Here is a 23,439-nt window from a genome sequence, read left to right on the forward strand (position 1 = left end):
GACGGATTGACGGGAGATTTTGTGGTCAGGAACGGGACTCCCGGAAGATATGTTGCCTCCCTGGTGCCAGGGTTTGGGATGTCACCGATCGGGTTTACAAGATTCTGAAGGGGGAGGATGAGAAGCAAAAGTCGTGGTACATATTGGCACCAATGATATAGCCAGGAAAGGGATCAAGGACCTAAAATTGACCACAGAGAGTTAGGTTGGAAGCTGAAGAGCAGGACGAGTAGAGTAGTGATCGCAGGTTGGCTACCGGTGCCATGAGATAGTGAGATGAGGAATAGTCAGCGAATGCAGCTTAACACGTGGCTGCGAGGCTGGTGCAGGAGGGTGGGCTCCAGATACCTAGACCATTGTGATACCTTCTGGGGAAGGTGGGACCTGTACATGAAGGATGGGTTGCACCTGAACTGGAGGGGCACAAATGTCCTGGGTGGGAGATTTGCTCGTGTGATTCAGGACGATTTAAACTAGTTTGGCGGGGGGGTGGGAATCAAAGCCACACGTCTGAGAGGGGGTCCGTTGCAGATGGGCAGTGACAGGATGTATTGAATCTTTCAGGAAGGTTTCTCACGTGATGAAACAAAGGAATTGGTTAAAGTGTGTCTGTTTTAATGCAAGGAGTGTCCGAAATAAAAGTGATGAACTTAGAACTTGGATCAATACTTGGGGCTACGATATTGTGGCTATAATGAAGATATGAGTTCCACAGGGGCAGGAATGGTTTCTTGATATTCCAGGGTTTAGAACATTTAAAAAGAACAGGGAGGGTGAAAAATGAGGAGGGGGTGTAGCATTGCTAATCAAAGAGTGCATCATAGCTACAGAAACAAAGGTTGTTGAGGAATGTTTGTCTACTGAGTCCGTATGGGTGAGAGTTAGGAACAGCAAGGGAATGGCCACTGCATTGGGGGTTTTCTACAGACCACCAAATAGCAGTAGAGAGATTGAAGATCTCATAGGCGGGCAGATTCTGGAAAAATGCAGAAGTAGCAGGGTTGTTGTTATGGATGATTTTAACTTTCCCAATATCGACTGGAACCTCCTAATTGCAGATGGTTTGGATGGAGCTGTTTTTGTCAGGTGTGTTCAGGAGGGGTTCCTTATTCAGTAGGTAGATAGACCAATGATGGGAGAGGCCACTTTGGATTTGGTGCTCGGCACCGAGCCAGGACAGGTATCAGATCTCACGGTGGGAGAGCACTTTGCTAACATTGATCACAACTGCCTCACATTTAGCATAGAGGTAAAAACAATGACTGCAGATGCTGGATACCAGATTCTGGATCAGTGGTGCTGGAAGAACACAGTAGTTCAGGCTGCTCCTTGGATGCTGCCTGAACTGCTGTGCTCTTCCAGCACCACTAATCCAGAATCACATTTAGCATAGCCTTGGAATGGGAAAGAAGCAGTTACTGAGGGAAGATATTTAATTGGGGAAAAGGAAATTATGAAGGTATCTGACAGGAGTTGGGAAGTACAGACTGGGAGCAATTGTTCCACAGAAAGGTCACAGCAGACATGTGGAGACTATTTAAGGAGCAGATGTTGCGAGTGATGCATGAATTTGTTCCTCTGAGACAGGTAAGAAGGGGTAAGATTAAGGAACCTTGGATGACAATAACAGTGGAACTTCTCATCAAAAAGAAGAAGGCAGCTTACGTAAGGTGGAGGAAGCAAGGATCTAGCACAGCTTTAGAGGATTACAGACTTGATAGAAAGGAGCTCAGAAATGGACTGAGGAGAGTCAGGAGGGGGCACAAAAAAGGCTTGACAAGAAGGATTAGGGAAAACCCAAAGGCATTTTACTCATACGTGAGGAATAAGAGAATGATCAGGGAGAAAGGTAGGGCCGATCAAAAATAACAGAGGGAACTTGTGCATGGAGTCTGAGCAGATAGGGGAAGCCCTACATGAGTTTTTTGCTTCAGTTTTCACCAAGGAAAGGGAACTCGTTGTAAATGAAAACTTAGCGGAGCTGGTATACAGTCTTGACCAGATCAAGATTGATGAAGTTGGTGTGCTAGAAATTCTGGAAAACGTTAAGATTAATAAGTCCCTAGAGCCAGACCAGATTTATCCTAGGCTGCTTCAGGAAGTGAGAAAGGAAGTTGCTAAGCCGCTGGTGAGGATATTTGCCTCCTCACTCTCCTCAGGAGTCATACCAGAGGGTTGGAAGGAGACGAATATTGTTCCTCTTTTCAAGAAGAGTAACTGGGATATCCCTGGCAATTACAGACCAGTCAGTCTTAGGTCTGTGGTCAGCAAAGTTTTGGAAAGAATTCTGAGGAATAGGATTTATGACTATTTCGCAAAGCATGGTGTGATTAAAGACAGTAGGCATGGCTTTGGAGGGGCAGGTCGTGCCTCATAAATCTTATTGAGTTCTTTGAGGAGATGTCAAGACAGGTTGATGACGGTCGAGCAGTGGGTGTGGTGTATATGGACTTCAGCAAGGCATTTGGTAGGGTTCCCCATGGTAGGCTCATTCATAAAGTCAGGAAGGATGGGATACAGGGAGATTTGGCTATCTGGATTCAGAATTGGCTGGCTGGCAGAAGACAGAGAGTGGTTGTAGATGGAAAGTATTCTGCCTGGAGGACAATGTTGAGTAGAGTCCCACAGGGCTCTGTTCTTGGGCCTCTGCTCTTTGTAGTTTTTATAAATGGCTTGGATGAGGAGGTTAAGGGGTGGGTTAGTAAATTTGCAGATGACACAAAGGTTGGAGGTGTCGTCAATAGTATAGAGGGCTACTGCAGGCTGCAGCGTGACATAGACAGGATGCAGAGCTGGGCTGAGAAATGGCAGATGGAGTTCAACCTGGATAAATGTGAAGTGATGCATTTTGGAAGGTTGAATTCGAATGCTAAGTATAGGATTAAAGACAGGAGGAACAGAGGAATCTGGGTGTGCAAGTACATAGATCCCTCAAAGTTGCCACCCATGTGGATAGGGTTGTTAAAAAAGCATATGGTGTTTTGGCTTTCATTAATAGGGGGATCGTGTTTAAGAGCTGCGAGGTTTTGCTGCAGTTCTACAAGTCCCTGGCGAGACCATACTTGGAATATTGTGTCCAGTTCTGGTCGCCTACTATAGGAAAGATACAGAGACTTTGGAGAGGATGCAAAGAAGGTTTACCAGGATGCTGCCTGGACTGGAGGGCTTGCCTTATGAAGAAAGATTGAATAAGCTTGGACTTTTCTCTCTGGAGAGGAGGAGGAAGAGAGGAGACCTGATCGAGGTATCCAAAATAATGAGTGGGATAGATAGAGTCAATAACCAGAGACTTTTCCCCAGGGCAGGATTGACTGGTACAAGGAGTCATAGTTTGAAAATATTAGGAGGAAGGTATAAAGGAGATGTCAGAGGTAGGTTCGTTACGCAGAGAGTTGTGAATGCATGGAATGCATTGCCAGCTGTGGTGGTGGAAGCAGAGTCACTGGGGACATTTAAGTGACTGCTAGACATGCACATGGATAGCAGTGAGTTAAGGGGTGTGTAGATTAAGTTACTATATTTTACATAAGGATTAAACCTCAGCACAACATCGTGGGCCAAAGAGCCTGGTCTGTGCTGTACTTTTCTATGTTCTATGTTCTATGGAGCACCCAGAGGAAACCCATGCAGACACGGGGAGAATATACAAACTCCACACAGACAGTCACATAGATACCACAGCAGAGCATCAGAAAAAGAAAAGGAACATACATTGGTATCAGCAAGGGATGGAAAACTCTGTCTCTTCCTGTTTCCTTCTCAACATTCTAAGCATTTCAAACGTCACTACTGCTTAGGAGATAAGACATCAACTAAACAGCCAAGGTCTCAGGTTCACTTATAACAATATAAGGACCCACAGAGCTTTTTAAACTGCACATTTATTATTCCTATACAGCTAAACACTCTCCCTTTTTTTAAAAGTTATACCTGTATTTGTGTATGTATTTTATGTTGCACTTTGTTGTATTTTAATAGGGTTTGTAAATAATAAGAATTATTTTTCTTTTACTCAATAAAACATTGCATTTTCACCTTAATTTTGATTGGTATTGCATTTTATTTTAAGTATGATATTGCTGCAGACCGAAAAGAACTATCATCGTTGTTGCTGCAGTGTGAGGAGAGGGTAAAAAAGGGAAGCTAGTTCACTCTTCCTCACCTGTTGTAAGAATTCCTATTTCCATTTTGCTGATGATTTTACTAAATTAAACTAATTCATGAATGTCGTAAATAAATTATATTTTGCAAGTTACACGCTGTAGGTATTGAGGCTGACTATTTACAGATTCTATTTGTTGTTTATAGGTAAAATTGCTGGGCGTTTACTTCATTTCCTCACAGGAGTTTTTGGCCAATGCTTACGTTATTGCAGTCCTTTTGTTTCTTGCCCTTCTCTTGCAAAGGACATTTCTTCAGGCATCTTACTATGTTGCTATAGAAACTGGAATTAATCTACGTGGAGCAATTCAGGTATTGTTTTAAGAGTTTTCTATCACAAAGATCCATTCTGCATTAGGCTAATTCTTCATTTAAAAACGGATGAGAATTTTTGTTCCCAACAAGTGTTCTTAGGAATAAAAATGCAATTGTACGTTGAAATGAGATTTCTGATATATTTACTTTGATTGAATAATGTTTGGTTCTCTCTATAAATTGAGTGATCAGTGTGGTGAGTTACCACATTGTGCATTCTCCACAAGGGCCTGAAGTTAAGTTTAACTGTGACCAATGAGGTGAACGTCTTTCAGCCTCTGTGACTGTAAAATAAATGTTGGTAAACCTAAGTTTAATATGTACAGCATGCAGCAGCAAAATATATAAAAGCATCTCTCCCATTGTCAAAATAATAATATATTCTATGTGCTTGTTACTGGTATGTGCTTGGAATTTATATCACAAATTTGTACAGTCCTGAAATTGACTTGCTTTTCCCTTCTCATTTATAAACATAATGAGAGAGAACTCCCTTCATGTAATACTACTTGAGGCAGAATTACACAGACCTACATCAATTCCCTGAGGATTTGGCATCACTGCAGGGCACATACACCTGGATCTCCTCACTAATATCAATGAAGAATCCTGCATGGGCCAATTATGTAGAGCTGCCTGTCCCCAGGGAATTGATGAGTCTGTGTGGCACCTCTAGAGGCAGTAGTACATGATTTAACTTCTTCACCAAACTTCTAAACTGGAGATGCACAATTTTGTCACATTTGCTCTCAGCACAGTCCAAAGTCTACAGGATGTTTCACATCTAAATTGTCAGTCCGAATGGGAAAAGGCTTTAAAAGTGATTTATGGCAACCAAAAAAGAATTATATTTTTACAGAAAAGATATGAAAGAGATTGTCTCACTTGAATTGCAAGCCCTCGATCCATTGTCAATCCCATTGTCATTGAAGATGTGAAAATCAAGCATCCTGCTGAACCAGATATGCCTAGCATTCAATTCTTAATAAACATCCTAAAGATATACAAATATTAAATTCAGAAATAAATTACAATTCTTATGTCAGTTTAGGAAACTATGTCAGATTGTTTCTCTTAAAAAAAACACCACTTAGAAAAGTAACAATTTTTTTAGATTTTTTTTAGATTACTTACAGTGTGGAAACAGGCCCTTCGGCCCAACAAGTCCACACCGAAGCGCAACCCACCCATACCCCTACATTTACCCCTTCACCCAACACTATGGACAATTTAGCTTGGTCAATTCACCTGACCTGCACATCTTTGGACTGTGGGAGGAAACCGGAGCACCCGGAGGAAACCCACGCAGACACGGGGAGAACGTGCAAACTCCACACAGTCAGTCGCCTGAGGTGGGATTTCTAAATTGAAAATTTAGAAATCTTTCCTGCAGTTTTGCTGAGGGCAGCAAGTGAACAGCAAATAAAAATGCTGTCCAAATGATTTTATGCCAGACTACGAGTAATGTCTTGAATTTGTGTTCCATGCCTCGACTACTTTCATGATATGACAACCTCAAAGAGCTAAAGGGAGAATCTTTAAATTGTTCACTGTCTGCTTCTCATCTGTGAAATATATGATCAGCAGTTGAAAATATGCCAGGGCCAGGAGTCTTGTGTACTCATTTGTCCAGTTAAATCAATCATCAGGAAGGTTATTAAATTGATATCTGCTTTTTCCTGTGTACAATGCCTGCTACCTGAACACTGAGATATCAGTCTGTCGTAGTTGGGGATGTGGGACTTGCAAAAGGCATTGTCCCTGAAGCTGTTTGCTTATTATCTTTAAATAAGGTACATCAGCCTCATGTATTCTGAAAAACTCCTTAATTTACATCAACGCATGGTCCATTCTGAAACACAGCTCTCTGGTGTGATTTGTGAAAGCTCTCTCTTCACATATCATGATCTGAAATTCAGACCGAAAACTGCATAAACGTTCAAGTAAGAGCTCGATGCTTGTTGCAGGACTGCGTGACTTTTACAGAGAAATGAGTGGAGTATGTGTAGTATATTTCAGACTTGGTTTCACTCGACATTGTCCTTAAGGCACTGCTGGAGACATCAACAAAAAGTGTTACCAGCCTATAGAAGTATTTATATGGGACCAAACAAAAATCTTGTGGCCTACCAATGGTTTATAATTAAACCAACCTCAGCATAACAGTGCACTTTAAATGGTCACTTGCACTTTGGCAGTAATATGTGCCTGAAGATGTTGTTTATGGAACAAAGTTTGTTACGAAGTTTCTGAACTATGTGACTGTCAAGCGGAACTTATTTATTAGTAAGCAGAGAAGCTAAACATCCCTGATTAAAATTTTATAGGAAGCAAATGATTCTGGAAGGGTGACAGGTTGGAGTATCAATGCTCAGTACCACCAACTGGTGGGACATAACTTTGCACCAGTAATTCGCTCACACTGCTCAGTCTCAGGGTTAATAAGGAGAGAAATGGGAAGCAAAATTAACCACCGAAAGCTTTTTCTCAATGAGAGGAAAGGAAGAAAAATACATAGCTGTTGTCATGTGTCTTAAGATTCAGTCAGAGAGCTTTTGCTTCAGTTTATATAAATTATTAATGATTCCAACTGTACGTATTATGTAGCCATTCAGATGCCTTCTCCACTATAAAAGAAGGGCTGCAATTGCTATCAGTATTTGGAATCACATGGTAAGAAGGCAAATTCCTGTACCAGTGCTTTCACCATTGGACCCAAGTAGAAATGAGTAGCAGTGGCAATGAAAGAGGACAAGGTAAAAATGAGTGGCAATTAAAGGGAAATTGCTAACAGAAGACAGGAGATGGAGAAAAGGATGGCAATGATGGGAATGAATGTCTGAAAATGGAGTCAATTTCTGAATTGTCCTGCTTCTCCATAAACTTTGCGATAGCAGTTCCTCACCAAAATGAGTGAAGTATGTGTAGTATATTTCAGACTTGGTTTCACTCGACATTGTCCTTAAGGCACTGCTGGAGACATCAACAAAAAGTGTTACCAGCTTATAGAAGTATTTATATGGGGCCAAACAAGGTCTCACAATAGAATTGTTGGAACATAGGAACATGGGTCTTACTCGTTCACTGAACTCACCAGTAAAGACAACAGTTTTCTCTATAAGTGAAATCTTAAAGCCATGTTATATCTTAATTATTGCCAAACTACCACTTTAGCACTCCACTGAAAATTTATTTTGATAACTATGGGATCACATTTCTTTGAATTTAATTATTCTTGGATATTTAATAATTATTTTAAAAGTGAATAATATTTTTTCTCTCTCATACATGACAGAGTATTGTTTTTATTTTCCTCTTTTTATTTCACCTTCTCTACATGATTTTACAATAATTTCACTATTCTGCCTTACACCTCCTGACTCAGGTTCTGCAAACTGAGTAAAGACTCTTCAGTCTGATTCATTGATTTGACTGGTATTGTTTGCAATGTTCATAAAAGGTACCAAATCCCCTATGAGGGCCACTGTGCTAGAGTAGATTTCAAATTGCCTCAGTTCTAATGCAAAAGCCCATAATAGTCCCATTAAATTTTGGCCACAGTATTTCTATACTTATTATGGTTATAGCTTCTTTTGAGTCTTGAAGTAAAAAGGATATATTGTATGTACTTGTCAAACATGTATACAGCTGAACATTTCAAACAAAAAGCCCATTTTCATGGTTAGTTAAAAAAAACAAGGCAAATGTTAGCAGGTCATTTAATTGGAGTCTTTTAATGCTGCTTTAAGATTTCAGTAAATTTTGTTAGTGGTAAGAGAGGGGTTTGAGCTGGTCCCATGATTGCCATAGACAGAGGGAACTTGAAACCATGTCAATAACCTTCAGAATCCCCCTCATGCTTTTGGTTCAACCAAATTCGAGCAACACTAAGAAACAGAGCGCTATGAGCTGTCTTTGTGCCCTTTCCTAAGGGAATGCAGGGATCACTTTCAAGTCAAAGATTCTGAGTTAAATATAGTTCCAAACCCCACCCCTACTAAGTTAACAGGGGATTACTCATCTAATTTTATCATAAGAATGTTCTGGCTTTTCACCTTCCGAGGGAGATGACTGCTCCGTGTGAAACTCTCTTAGTGAAATGGCTGAAAGTAAAGACTCAGCAAACAACTAGAGGTTGAAACCTGTTTCAGCTACACAGTTCCAAATGAAATACTAATGCGCTGACTTCGTATGACCTAGTTTCCTCATTTTCCAATCGAGTCAAGAAAGACTGATTCTTGACTCACTACTAATTACTAAGTTTGGTTGAAAAATAAAGCTGTTTTTGAGTTACAGAAACATTATGAGTCACAAATTACATGTAAATTAAGCAGAAATAGAGATTTTCTGAGATAATCACGGCAGCAATTAAAAGTCATTTAATCTGGGGTGAGTTTAGACATGAGGCCATCAAGAAGATTAGTTTTGCTTGGATGAAGAACATAATGACCAGAGGAGAGGAGTACAAATTTGTTGTTTTCTGTTGCTTCCATTTTGCCTTGAATTTGAAGTGAGGAACAGGAAACCTAGGCGTACAGACTGCCATTATGCCTTGTCGGTTTTAAACTCAAACTAGGTTGAGACTTTGGGTGCTAGGCCTACCTCTGAGCCAAATATTCTTGGTTCAGTTCCCATTCATTGGCTTGCTGGTGTTCATGATGTGACCAACCAGGTTGATTACCAACCTGCAAAACCTTCCAGTACACATGTGGCAAGTACTAAGTGTAGGAGAGTTTCTGGGTCAAGTAGAACTGTGTGGTGACTACAATGCAATCTCCAGCCCAGTTTAAAAGATGGGCTCTCATCAGTGGCTGAATACTTCTTGTTTTCCACAGGTTTCCCACCTTTGGCCAGTATATTGACCAGGAAGATTTTTGGGGAGGGTGGGGAACAGTGGCTGGGGATTCCACTCATGAAAGGCCAAAATGGTTGTTATGGGTGTCAATTGTGGATGACAGTGTGGCTCAATTATAGTGTGGGTGGCAAAATGATAGGGAAGCATTCGTTGATCAGGGGAGCAGTCAGACAATGGGTCCGAGGAGCAGATGGTTGTGAAGGTATTGTAAACGTGGAATGGTGAGAAGCAGCAGATCAAAGGTTGGTTTCCTGGAAACCTTGTTGAACCATTCCTGATCCTCTGGGTCCATTAGCAATGTTGTAATTATACTTACATCATGGTTTCGGCTTTCCTGGCTGTTTACCTCTGATTTAGATGAATACATGTTGGTGTCCATAGTCCTACAGAATCATCTTTCCCTCGTTGATAGTAGAAAAAGTAAGGAGCATTACAAGAAACTGATGACCATTCACTGGTGAGAGAAGCTACCACTTCTTCCTTCAGTGTGGGAAACAGTCAGACTGATTTTAGCTTGGTTCACCAGATGAAAACAATAAAGTATCAACATCGGTGCTCTACCCTTAATGCCCTGTTCCAATTCAATTCTTCCCATCGCAATATTAGCAGGGCCTTTCTCAGTCTTGTCCATTTGCTGAGCTGAATCAGGTGAGGGCCTCATTAGATTTTTCAAATCAAACTTCTGTGACATTTATCCTGTTGAAAATTTCAAGGCACACAGAAGCAGAACATGCACTCAACAGTGTCCACACATTTACATTGGGTAGTGAACAACCTAAGCAGTGGTTTTTGAAAGGCCATTAAAAGCCATTTGTAAAATAACCAGCAAATAATGATTTCCTTTTTAAGTTGGACCAGTATTAGCAGGTGTGAACTACTGCTGATATTCCGAGAATAATTCCCCAGCACGTGGTTGGACTGTTAGTTGGTAAATACCCAGTCCTTCCAGAACCACTGAGATACCTGTAATTCATAGCAGAATGGAAATGAGTTGATGAGCCTGAGCAGTTATTGACCATTATGCTCCATCAGAGAGATCAAAATTTCTAATAAGGCTGGAACAACTGATTTATATTTGTTATATGAAATAAAATGTATTTGAGTTCATACAATTCCATTTTATTTATGACTTGCTATCACTTCAGGTGCTGCACTAATATAATCCCAACTACTTAGTTTTACACTATTCAAAATCTCGTTGAAATTACATTAAAACTTATCGGTGGAGAATTTTCCTGACAGTTTCTCACATATGCTGTAATTAATTTTCTTTTTTTATTACAGACGAAGATTTACAACAAGATTCTTCGTTTGTCAACCTCAAACATGTCCATGGGGGAGATGACCGTTGGGCAGATCTGCAATCTGATTGCCATAGATACAAACCAACTAATGTGGTTTTTCTTTCTCTCTCCAAATCTTTGGGCCATGCCTGTGCAGGTAAAAGAATTATAAATATATTTGTTAAATCTCTCTAGTCACAGCCATTCCATCATAAATGGTGGTTGTGCAGATATATAGCATCAGTTAAGTATTAGAAATATAGGATATTTATCCCCTGAAATTGAATACAACTTGTATAAATTAGGCATTGCTACCATATCTACTATGTCACGGCTTTTTCAGAGTCTTCTCAAGTGAGAGCTGGACATCAGGCCAAACTGAATATGTCAGGCTCCAGTCCTCCTTTGAAATTCCTGGGTGATCTTTTAAGGGCTGAACTATTTTCCCTTGAAGCACTGAAACCAAACTTGGGGACTCAGAACAGTAACAGGTTATGTCAGGGTTCTCACACCTCAATCCTCACAGTGCGTGGAGGTGAGGTCAACAGATGATGTGTCTGAAGACAGCTGTCGCTGCTACTAAATGGCAGAAGAATAACCCTGGAGATCCAGACTCAGACTGCTGATTGTTTTAGAACGTGGTTGTCCGTACAAAGCAGGCTTGCTGGAAACATGTTCAGAATGAGAAGACTTAGCATCTCTCCATTAGATCAAATACACATTTCGATATTGAAAATAGTTTGATGTCCTGAAATGACATACTTTAAATGGTAACATTCTTACTTCTGAGGTTGAGGATTATGAAATAAAACCCTTTTCATGCCTTCAGTGATACCAGAACATCTGAACTAATGCTTCATTGTTAAGAATTGTATTTAACATGAGATGTTAAACCAAGGCCTTTTTTGGATATAGGTAAACAATTCATGATTCAACAAGAGTCAAATTGCATGGTGGGGTCCTGGCTAATACTTTTCTCAACTAATTCCATCAACCATGTGAATTAACTAGCCATGCACCTTATTTGTGTGAAAGCTTTTGTGATATCTGCCTTCACGATGACAATAGCTGCACTTCATAGTGTTAGAATTATTTACTTGGGGACAACATCACAGTCCTAACAATGTAATATGAACACCACAAAAAGGTTTGTCTTTTCATAAATTTTCTCATTTATTTATTTTTTATCATCCAAAAGCTGAGTTTTGGTTAATGAATGGCTTTAGCAGCACATTATTTCTGCTTCTTGTGAGAAGTACAAACATATTGGGGGCAATTCTAAACCTTGTGAAACATAGGAAGAGTTGTGTAGGCATGTGGCAGTTTCTAGAGATTCAGCTGGGAGTGTGAGTTTCTGCCCACCTTGTGGAACTTAATTTTAGTACTAATCTTTTGCACTGGACAGATTCACTGCCTGGAAGTCAGACTGATTGATTGCAAGGTTTGGTCTCTCGTCAGAAAATGCAGACTGCAAGAATTAGTCAGACTACTCCAGGATCTGGTGTTTGGGGAGCGAGGATTCCAATCCTTGACTGTGGGTGAAATCTATAATTGTGGGGTCGGGCGTGTCAAGGAGGAAGCACCCTTTTCCTCTTGGCCCAAGAGGTGCTATATTGATACTTACTTTTCTCCCTATCGTTACCCTCACTTCCTTCCAGTTGTGAGAGCTTTCCAAAGTCTAGGAACAATCTTTTAATTGCTAACTTACGTTCAGGAAGAAGAATGATTGTCTGCCCATTGTCCAACCTCCATTAAACTCAGAACAGGGATGTGATGCAATTTGGGGCCAGATTCCAACATTTTAAAGTTTTGATATCTGACTCGCTGTGCCACTCATTTCGGGGTATTAAAGCTCTCTGAGACTGGAAGAGGTGGGAAATGTGTCAAGAACAATTGAGGCTGGATTAAATACTTGGGAAAATTTCCAACTTCTTTTTCTATGATACCTACACATATGCAAATAAAATGTATAAAGAGCACTTTTACTGTTTGTCTTTTTCTAATTTTTCTGCTGTATGCATTTCCTCTTTACAATGATTTTACTCTATGGTTTTCCAGATGTTCACAGTTCTTTGTTTTAATTCTGAATGTTTTGTGACTGTGTGTTGCTCCAATGTATTCACCTGGACTGAATATTTTATTGAGCTTTGGTCCTGTGAATAACCATGTCTCTGTTGTACATGTAAAAGAGAATTATGCATCAGTGTGAGTAGGACAAAGTGAGCACAGATTCTTTCCTGATCCAACTGGAAAAGAAAATCTGAAGTAGAGTACATTTTGTTCAAAGTTTCTTTTTTTTTGTAGATATTTTTATTGAAATTTAACATTTTTGCAAATTTACAAAAATAAACAAAACTCTCAAATACAAACATTGATGTACAATTAAATCATATATACAATAGTCATAATTTAACAAAGAAAAGAGAAAAAAGAAAACAAAAAAAGAAAAAAAAAGAAACGAAAAAAGAAAGGAAAAAAACACTCAACTTTCTACTAATCTAACCTATAACTAACCAGAGTGTATACCTAAGTCTCTTACATGCTCGGAATGTATAAACATCAAATATAATAAAACCCGTATTCGCGCAGGATTCCTCTCCCAAGGGGCCCCTGAGCAGCCCGGTCTGAATTCTTCACTAAATAAAAGCCCTTGTTAGGATAGCCGAAATATCTGCATTTATATAATTCAAAAAGGGCTGCCATATTTTATAAAATAATTCAGTCTTTCGGTGCACCATATTTGTGAGGAAGTCAAGGGGGATATATTCCATAATTAATCTGTGCCAATTTGAAAGTCCAGGGGGGCCCTCAGCCACCCAGTTCACCAAAATATTTTTCCTTGCACAGAAAGAGAGAATAGAAAATAGTCTCTTCCCATGCATATCCAGAGATAAGAGGTTCGAAAAGCCCAAAAGGAGAGATACAGGGTCCACCCTAATTTCCGTTCCTAAAATTTCTGTCAGGGTATTTGCCACTTTAGTCCAGTATCTGCGGATTTTCTGACAAGTCCACAAACAATGTACAAGAGTACCCACCTCTATTTTGCATCTAGGACACATTGGAGATGCTCCTGCCTTAAATTTTGCCAGTCGAGCCGGAGCTATATGGGCCCTATGAAGTATCTTTAGTTGGATAGCCTGAGTTCTGTTACAGATAGCAATTCTTCTAGCATTTTCCCAAATGTCATTCCACATATCCTCAGAGATTTCTAGCCCCAAGTCCTGCTCCCATGTTTTAAGCAGGTCATCCATGTCTCCTGAGACTCCATCATGTAGCAAATGGTATATAGTACTAACGGAGGATGCCCCCGCTGGTCGTAAGACATTACGTTCTCTGTCTGATTTATAAAGACTATCTATTAATGTAGTCTTCCTCTGTATATAATCTCGAACTTGGAAGTATCGAAAGAGATCCCCATTAGGTATTCCGAATTTCAGACGCAGCTGCTCAAAGGACATCAGGATCCCATCTTTAAATAGGTCCCCTAAGCATGAGATGCCCCTGGATCTCCAGAGTTTAAAGGTGGCATCTGTAATCCCCGGTTGGAATCCCCATGCGCCTACTATTGGTGCATGGGGGGATGTTTTATGTGAGTTACCCTCATTTTGCCGCATTATATTCCAGGCCTTAATTGTGTTTAATATTATGGGATTTTTACAGTGGTCTGTAATGATTTTCCTCTTATCTGAAAATAAAAGGTTAATAAGTGGGTATTTTACTTGGGAAGCTTCGATATCCAGCCAAATTGATTGTGGATCAGATGAAATCCAATCAGCTATGTAACTTAGTAGGGAGCTTAACTGATATTTCCTAAAGTCTGGGAAGTCCAGTCCTCCCCTTGCCTGTGGAAGCTGTAGCTTCTTCAGCTTAATAAGGGGCCGTCTATGGTTCCAAATAAAGGAGCCCAACCAGCCATATAATTTACGTAGGGCTAGCCTTGGCAGCATCAGCGGGAGCATTCTCATAGGATATAAGAGACGGGGCAGAACATTCATTTTAATTAATGCTATTCTCCCTAGCCAGGAAATCGGAAGGTCTCTCCATCGCTGGAGGTCCTGCCTTATCCTTTCCATTAATTGTACATAATTAGCCCTATACAGCTGATCAAATACTGGCGTGATAAAAATACCTAAATATAAGAAGCCCTCCAGGGACCAACGGAAGGGAAAAGGGGATCCGTCCATTAAGTGGGGTATCATAGCCAGACCACCCATTGGCATGGCTTCCGATTTTGAAAAATTAATTTTATAGCCTGAGAATGCACTAAATGTATTAATAACTTGAATTAGACGAGGCACTGACATTAAAGGATTACTGAGGAATAAGAGAACGTCATCTGCATAGAGAGTAATTTTGTGTTTACCTGTACCAATCCTCGGGGCCGTTATATTAGGATCAGTCCGGATGGCTTCTGCTAATGGTTCGATTATCAGTGTAAACAACAATGGTGAGAGAGGACATCCTTGACGGCAGCCCCTACCCACACTGAAGCCATCCGATCTTAACCCATTAGTAATAACAGCTGCTTTGGGGTCATTATACAATGTTGAAACCCATTTGGTAAACACCTGTCCAACGCCAAACCTTTCCAATGTGTAAAATAAATATGACCATTCAACCCTATCAAATGCCTTTTCCGCATCCAATGAAATTACTACTCCTGGTATCTTTCCCTGATGACAGGCTTGGATCATATTCAAGACCCTTCTGATATTATTGGATGATCTGCGGCCCTTAATAAATCCCGTCTGGTCCTCCTTTATAATATATGGCAGTACCCTTTCTAGTCTTAGTGCTAACATTTTTGAGAGAATTTTAAAGTCTACATTTAGTAAGGATATTGGTCTGTAAGATGCACAATCTTCTGGGTCTTTTCCTTTTTTGAGGATAAGAGAAATATTTGCTTCTTTCAGCGTGGGCGGGAGACAGACCTGACTATGCGCAAAATTATACATATCCATAAGTGGGTCAACCAATATTCCTGTAAATTCTTTATAGAATTCAGCTTGAAAACCATCTGGGCCCGGTGCTTTTCCGCTCTGAAGTTGCCTAATTGCCTCAAGTATTTCTTGGACTGTTAAAGGGGTATTTAGGGCCGACACCTGTTCCGGAGTCAGGCCCGGGAAGGTCAAATTTTTAAAAAATGACTGCATCCTCCTAATCCTATCTTCACAATCCTGCGATCTATATAGTTCAGAATAAAATTCTTTAAAGGTCGCATTGATCTTTTTATGATCATGAGTCAGGGTACCTGTACTTTCCTTGATGGTCGGAATAGTTTGAGGGGCTTTCTTTTTCTTTGCAAGAAATGCTAAGTATCTACCCGGTTTGTCGCCATATTCATATAATCTTTGTTTCGCAAATAATATTTCCCTTTTAGCCGTTTGAGTAAGCGCGGTGTTTAAAGCTGTCCTAAGAGCAGTAATCCTCTGCAATTTTGTGATAGAAGGTCTATCAGCGTATGCTGTTTCGGCTGCTTTTAGGCGAGCTTCGAGCAGACGCTGTTGCTCTCCCTTCATTTTCCTCTGGGTCGCTGAATAGGAGATGATCAAACCTCGTGCATAAGCTTTGATGGTCTCCCACATCATTGACGGATTGCTAGCCGTACCAGTATTAATTTCTAAAAAAGTTTTAAGTTCTTGGGAGAAGTACTTTAAAAATTTGCTATCTTTTATCAGGAAGGGGTCCATACGCCAATGCCAAGCAGATGTCCCATTGTTCTTTACCTTAGTTTCCATGTATACAGCGGCATGGTCAGAGATTGCTATAGTACCTATTTTACAGGTTGCTATAGAGTTTAGAAAAATCGATGGGGCAAAAAACATATCAATTCTTGTGTGACATTTATGTGGATTAGAGTAGAAAGAAAAATCTCTACCCTGTGGATGGAGACATCTCCATACATCTACCAATCCTAATTCTTTATTCAGGTCCGCCAGTTGTCTAGATCTGGGAGATACTCCAGCGGCACTCTTGGGAATCCTGTCTATTTCTGGATCCATAATACAATTAAAGTCTCCCCCTATAATTGTATGACGGGCACCAAAGGCCATCAGTTTTGAAAAAGCTTCCGTTATGAATGTAAAGGGGTGTGCCGGGGGGCAGTATACATTTAAGATCCCATATTCCTCTCCATTTATGAGGGCTTTAATCAAAATATATCGTCCAGATTCGTCTTTTATCTGATTTAGAATTTTCAAAGGGAAGTTCTTCCGGACAAGGATAACGACTCCCCTGCTTTTTGAATTGAAAGAGGAAAAAAAGGCCTGATCAAATCCGCCCTGTCGTAATTTTAAGTGTTCTTTATCCGACAGGTGTGTCTCCTGTAGGAGAGCTATATCAACTCTCTCCTTCTTAAGATTTGATAATATTTTCTTCCTTTTAACTGGCGAATTACTCCCCCTGACATTCCAGGTGTACCACTTAACCGACTGTTCAGCCATAATCATCTGGACAGATCCGAGACCCCTCGGGAGGGGAAACCCTATCTAGAACATCCCGAGCATGGAGCATACAAGATTTACAAAAGTAAAGATTCTCTGATACACTCAAAACAATATTACAAAACACTCTTTCTAAGTATAAAAAATATAAAACATTCCGAATTGGAGATTTTCTCCCTTGTTCCCAGGGAGCGTCACTTCCTCTCCCACAGTCCATCTTACCCTCTTCCAAGTGGGCGGCACGGTGGCACAGTGGTGAGCACTGCTGCCTCACAGCGCCTGTAGACCCGGGTTCAATTCCCGACTCAGGCGACTGACTGTGTGGAGTTTGCACGTTCTCCCCGTGTCTGCGTGGGTTTCCTCCGGGTGCTCCGGTTTCCTCCCACAGTCCAAAGATGTGCGGCTCAGGTGAATTGGCCATGCTAAATTGCCCGTAGTGTTAGGTAAGGGGTAAATGTAGGGGTATGGGTGGGTTGCGCTTCGGCGGGTCGGTGTGGACTTGTTGGGCCGGAGGGCCTGTTTCCACACTGTAAGTCTAATCAAACCAGTGCCCCACCCTTGACCCAGGTGTTCCTCAATAAAATGAGGAGAATTCAAATATAATATAAAGCTAGAGTTAACAGTGAACACCCCACCCCCACCCACACCCTCATCTAAATATATTTGGGAATATTAATACCATATATAACTATAAGATTACAATCTCAACATGTAATACTTAAATATAATACCACAAAATAACAGGGGAAAGAAAAACAACCCCGCTCCTAAAAACAGAAGTAAAATAGAATAAGGTAACCACCTCTCCCCATCAACATTAACCAAACGCCCCAACATATATATATATACATACACACATAGGGGGAAAGATAAGAAAAGATGAAGGGATGTAAACCAAAATAATGGGAAAGGCAGACCAGCGTCCACAATCTCTTAAGTTTATTTAAGAGAGTCCAAGAATTCCTTAGCCTTTTCCGGTGATCCGAAGTTATATATGGATCCTTCGTGGCTAAGGCGTAGCATCGCTGGATATCGTAAGGAGTACTGGATATTTAAGTCCCTTAAACGCTTCTTCGCCTCATCGAATGCCTTCCTCTTTCGGACCAAAGCTGGGGAGAAGTCCTGGAACAGCATGATCCTGGATCCTTTGTGGGTCATAGCTTGGGGATCTTTTCCCAGATTTCTTGAGGCTTCCAGGAGCATCTGCCTCTCCCTATAGCTCTGCAGCTGGAACATGACCGGGCGTGGGCGCTGGGTTGAGCCGGGCCCACGTACTGTGACCGTTCAAAGTTTCTTTAACAACTTTCATGTAGCTCTTGGCATCATAAAATCAATTCCACAGATTTTTGCCAAATTTTATGTGTAGCCTGCTGTTCTCATTTAAGAGTGTGCAAGGTGCTGGTGTTGGACTGGGGTGGATAAAATTAAAAATCATACAACACCAAATTATAGTGCAACAGGTTTATTTGAAAGTACAAGTTTTCGGAGTACTGTTCCTTTGTCAGGTAGCTGGTGGGGCAGGATCACAGGACACAGGGTTTATTGTAAAAGATCAAAGTGTCATATAACTAATGCTTTGTATTGAACAAACCTAGATTGTTGTCAAGTCTTCAATCACTTGAAATGGATTGCAGGTTTCGATTCATTATTACGTAAATCCCAGAACTTATTTGGAGTCACAGTCCCAATTAACTTAAGGTGTTAATAAAAAAAAGGTGACATCTCAGCTCATACAATGCATTAAAGGTGCAGGGTTAGAGTCTGTCTGTACTCCAACTTTGAGTCAGACCAGTTCTGTTTCCATAGTAGGAATTTATAAAATGTCACATGGATTGACTGCTTACAGATTGAACAAAATAGAATGTATCTGAAAATACAAATCTGCAAATGTAAATTCATCCCATAGACATGTGCATCTGTGTGAGGAAGAGAGAGAGAAAAAGAGTGAGAGAGAGAGACAGAGACAGAGAGAGTGTGTGTGCACACACATGTGTGTGTGCATGCATGCCTCTCTCCCTCACACACATGCATACACATATATGCTTTGGGGGTGAATTTGCAGATTTGTATTTACGGATACATCCTATTTTGTTCAAAAAGCACAGAACCTGTAGGCAGTCTGTCCATGTGACATTTTACAATTCCCACTTTGGAAATAGAACTAGTCTGACTTAAAGTTGGAATACAGACAGACTCTAACCCCACACCTTTAATCCATTGTCTGAGCTGAGATAGAGTCATAGAGTAATAGAGATGTACAGCACGGAAACAGACCCTTCGGTCCAACTCGTCCATGCCGACCAGATATCCCAACCCAACCTAGTCCCATCTGCCAGCACCTGGCCCATATCCCTCCAAACCCTTCCTATTCATATACCCATTCAGATGCCTTTTAAATGTTAAAATTGTACCAGCCCCCACCACTTCTGCTGGCAGCACATTCCATACACGTACCACCCTCTGTGTGAAAAAGTTGCCCCTTAGGTCTCTTTTATATCTTTTCCCTCTCACCCTAAACCTATGCCCTCTAGTTCTGGACTCCCCCACTCCAGGGGGAGTCTATTTATCCTATCCATGCCCCTCATGATTTTATAAACCTCTAAAAGGTTACCCCTCAGCTTCCGACGCTCCAGGGAAAACAGCCCCAACCTGTTCAGCCTCTCACTGTAGCTCAGATCCTCAAACTCTGGCAACATCCTTGTAAATCTTTTCTGAACCCTTTCAAGTTTCATAACATCTTTCCAATATGAAGGAGACCGGAACTGCACGCAATATTCCAACAGTGGCCTAATCAATATCCTGTACAGCTGCAATATAACCACTCAACTCCTGTACTTAATACTCTGACCAATAAAGGAAAACGTACCAAACGCCTTCTTCACTGTCCTATCTACCTACGACTCCACTTTCAAGGAGCTATGAACCTGCATCCAAGGTCTCTTTGTTCAGCAACACTCCCTAGGACCTTACCATAAAGTGCATAAGTCCTGCTAAGATTTGCTTTCCCAAAATGCAGCACCTCACATTTATGTAAATTAAACTCCATCTGCCACTCCTTAGCCCATTGGCCCATCTGATCAAGATTCCATTGTAATCTGAGGTAACCTTCTTCGCTGCCCACTACACCTCCAATTTTGGTGTCATCCGCAAACTTACTAACCATACCTCTTACGCTGCCATCCAAACCATTTATATAAATGATGAAAAGCAGTCGACCTAGCACCGATCCTCGTGGCACTCCACTGGTCACAGGCCTCCAGTCTGGAAAACAACCCTCTATCACCACCCTCTGTCTTCTACCTTTGAGCCAGTTCTGTATCCAAATGTCTAGTTCTCCCTGTATTCCATGAGATCTAACCTTACTAACCAGTCTCCCATGGGGAACCTTGTCCCATGGGTAACCTTTGTCAGATGAAGTCCATATAGATCGCATCTACCACTCTGCCCTCATCAATCCTCTTTGTTACTTCTTAAAAAAACTCAATCAAGTTTGTGAGACATGATTTCCCACAAATAAAGCCATGTTGACTGTTATAAGTGAATTCTGTCTAGGTATTCTAAATCTCCGGAGAATAGTCCCTGACACTCGGCTAACTATTCTACACTAGGGCTATGGTTCAGATCAACCGAGTTCTGCCTCCACACTCTGCCGACCGCGGACTGTCCTTTAACCCTTGACTTCAAAGGAGACTGTCCACAAGGTCCCGTCCTAGGAGGCGAACTCCAAGCTGACAGCACCAGCCCTCATCCCCTCCGGCTACCGCTTTTCCCGTGGCAAATCGAAATGCTGCGAGACACAAATGAGCAATTGATGTTTATTTCAAACTTGCAAGTTTGGGCGGCTTCCAAAGGGGGCTTCGGAAGAATCGCGACGGAAGATTTTACAGCACTAATATTTATACATTATTTTTACATGTAAAAACATTAGTGATAATTCCATTGGTTAAAACGTCTCACGCTATACATTTTTCTTACATTCAAAATCATTAATGACAATTCCATTGGTTAAAACATTTCATGCTTTTCTCTGCCAATTCTTTAATTAAATGTTATATTATTTTAACAATTTTGCTGAATTAAATGTTATATTGTTTTTAACAATTCTGCTGGTTAAAGCATTTATCTGCTAAAGCATTCCTTGGTATCTTGCCCAAGGTTACCATGTTCCTGACATAACAGAGGTGACTTCTGGTTCATGTTCTCATATGGCCTAGTTGCTCATAATTAGCCTTTACTTATTAAACCTCAGTTTTAATACAGAAATTACCTTACCCATACCAAAAGAATGTGTGTGGTGTGAGTGTGTGTGTGTGTGTATGTGAGAATGTGTGACTCCTGTAAAAGAGAGCGAGTGTGTGAAACTGCAGAAATTACATTACCCATATCATTGACTATTCCTAATCAGTCCTTGCCTTTCCAAATACATGTACATCCTGTCCCTCAGGATTCCCTCCAACAACTTGCCCACCACCGAAGTCAGGCTCACTGGTCTATAGTTCCCTGGCTTGTCCTTACCACCTTCCTTAAATAATGGCACCACATTAGCCAACCTCCAGTCTTCCAGTACCTCACCTGTGACTATCGATGATATAAATATCTCAGTAAGAGGCCCCGTAATCACTTCCTTAGCTTCCCACAGAGTTCGAGGGTACTCCTGATCAGGTCCTGGGGATTTATCCACTTTTATGCGTTTCAAGACATCCAGCACTTCCTCCTCTGTAATATGAACATTTTTCAAGATGTCACCATCTATTTCCCTACATTCTATATCTTCCATGTCCTTTTCCACAGTAAATACTGATGCAAAATACTCGTTTAGTATCTGCCTCATCTCCTGCGGTTCCATACAAAGGCCGCCTTGCTGATCTTTGAAGGGTCCTATTCTCTCCCTGATTACCCTTTTGTCCTTAATGTATTTGTAAAAACCCTTTGGATTCTCCTGAACTCTATTTGCCAAAGCTATCTCATGTCCCCCTTTTGCGCTCCTGATTTCTCTCTGAAGTATATCCCTCCTGCCTTTATACTGTTCTCAGGATTCACTCGATCTATCCTGTCTGTACCTGACATATGCTTCCTTCTTTTTCTTAACCAAACCCTCAATTTCTTTAGTCACCAGCATTCCCTATTCCTACCAGCCTTTCCTTTCACCCTAACAGGAGTATACTTTCTCTGGACTCTCATTATCTCAGTTCTGAAGGCTTCCCATTTTCCAGCCGTTCCTTTACCTGCGAACATCAGCCCCCAATCAGCTTTTGAAAGTTCTTGCCTAATACCATCAAAATTGGCCTTTCTCCAATTTAGAACTTAAACTTTTAGATTTGGTCTATCCTTTTCCATCACTATTTTAAAACTAATAGAATTATGGTTGCTGGCTCCAAAGTGCTCTCCACTGACACCTCAGTCACCTGCCCTGCCTTATTTCCCAAGAGTAGGTCAAGTTTTGCATCTTCTCTAGTAGGAACATCGACATACTGAATCAGAAAATGTTCTTGTACACACTTAGTAAATTCTTCTCCATCTAAACCCTTAACACTATGGCAGTCCCAGTCTATGTTTGGAAAGTTAAAATTCCCTACCATAACCACCCTATTATTCTTACAGTTAACTGAGATCTCTTTACAAACTTCTTTCTCAATTTCCCACTGACTATTAGGGGGTCTATAATACAACCCCAATAAGGTGATCATTCCTCTCTTATTTCTGAGTTCCACCCAAATAACCTCCCTGGATGTATTTCCAGGAATATCCTCCATCAGCACAGGTGTAATGCTATCCTTTGTCAAAAATGCCCCCCCCCCCCCCCCCCCCCCGCCTCCCTTTCTGTCCTTTCTGTAGCATTTGTATCCTGGAACATTAAGCTGCCAGTCCTGCCCATCCCTGAGCCACGTTTCTGTAATTGCTGTGATATCCCAGTCCCATGTTCCTAACCATGCCCTGAGCTCATCTGCCTTCCCTATTAGGGTAAAAAATGAGGTCTGCAGATGCTGGAGATCACAGCTGAAAATGTGTTGCTGGTTAAAGCACAGCAGGTTAGGCAGCATCCAAGGATGAAGGGTTTATGCCCGAAACGTCGAATTTCCTATTCCTTGGATGCTGCCTAACCTGCTGTGCTTTAACCAGCAACACATTTTCAGCTACCTTCCCTATTAGACCTCTTGCATTGAAATAAATAGTTTAATTTATCAGTCCTACTTTGTTCTCTGCTTTGTCCCTGCCTGCCCTGATTGTTTGACTTGCCTTTGTTCTCAATGTACCATTCACATTGAAATCTTTCCTCACTAACTTCCTGAGTCTCACTTCCGCTCCCCCCCTCCCCCCCCCCCCCACCACCTCACCTTACTAGTTTAAATCCTCCCAAGCAGGTCTAGAAATTCCCCTTCCA

The 23,439-nt window shown here is 41.1% G+C and overlaps 1 protein-coding gene across 7 annotated transcripts in view; it reads left to right on the forward strand.

Annotated features, from left to right (window-relative positions):
* Positions 1-23,439, forward strand: part of abcc8 (ATP-binding cassette, sub-family C (CFTR/MRP), member 8) — a 226,633-nt gene that overhangs the window by 65,242 nt on the left and 137,952 nt on the right. For all 7 annotated transcript variants that reach the window (XM_060838873.1, XM_060838872.1, XM_060838875.1 and 4 more), the window contains 2 exons: positions 4,309-4,473; positions 10,616-10,771. In XM_060838873.1, coding sequence (XP_060694856.1) covers positions 4,309-4,473; positions 10,616-10,771 — 321 coding nt within the window. The remainder of the gene's footprint in view (positions 1-4,308; positions 4,474-10,615; positions 10,772-23,439) is intronic.

The sequence above is a fragment of the Hemiscyllium ocellatum genome, chromosome 18 (assembly GCF_020745735.1).
Source record: "Hemiscyllium ocellatum isolate sHemOce1 chromosome 18, sHemOce1.pat.X.cur, whole genome shotgun sequence".
Classification (NCBI taxonomy): Eukaryota; Metazoa; Chordata; class Chondrichthyes; order Orectolobiformes; family Hemiscylliidae; genus Hemiscyllium; species Hemiscyllium ocellatum.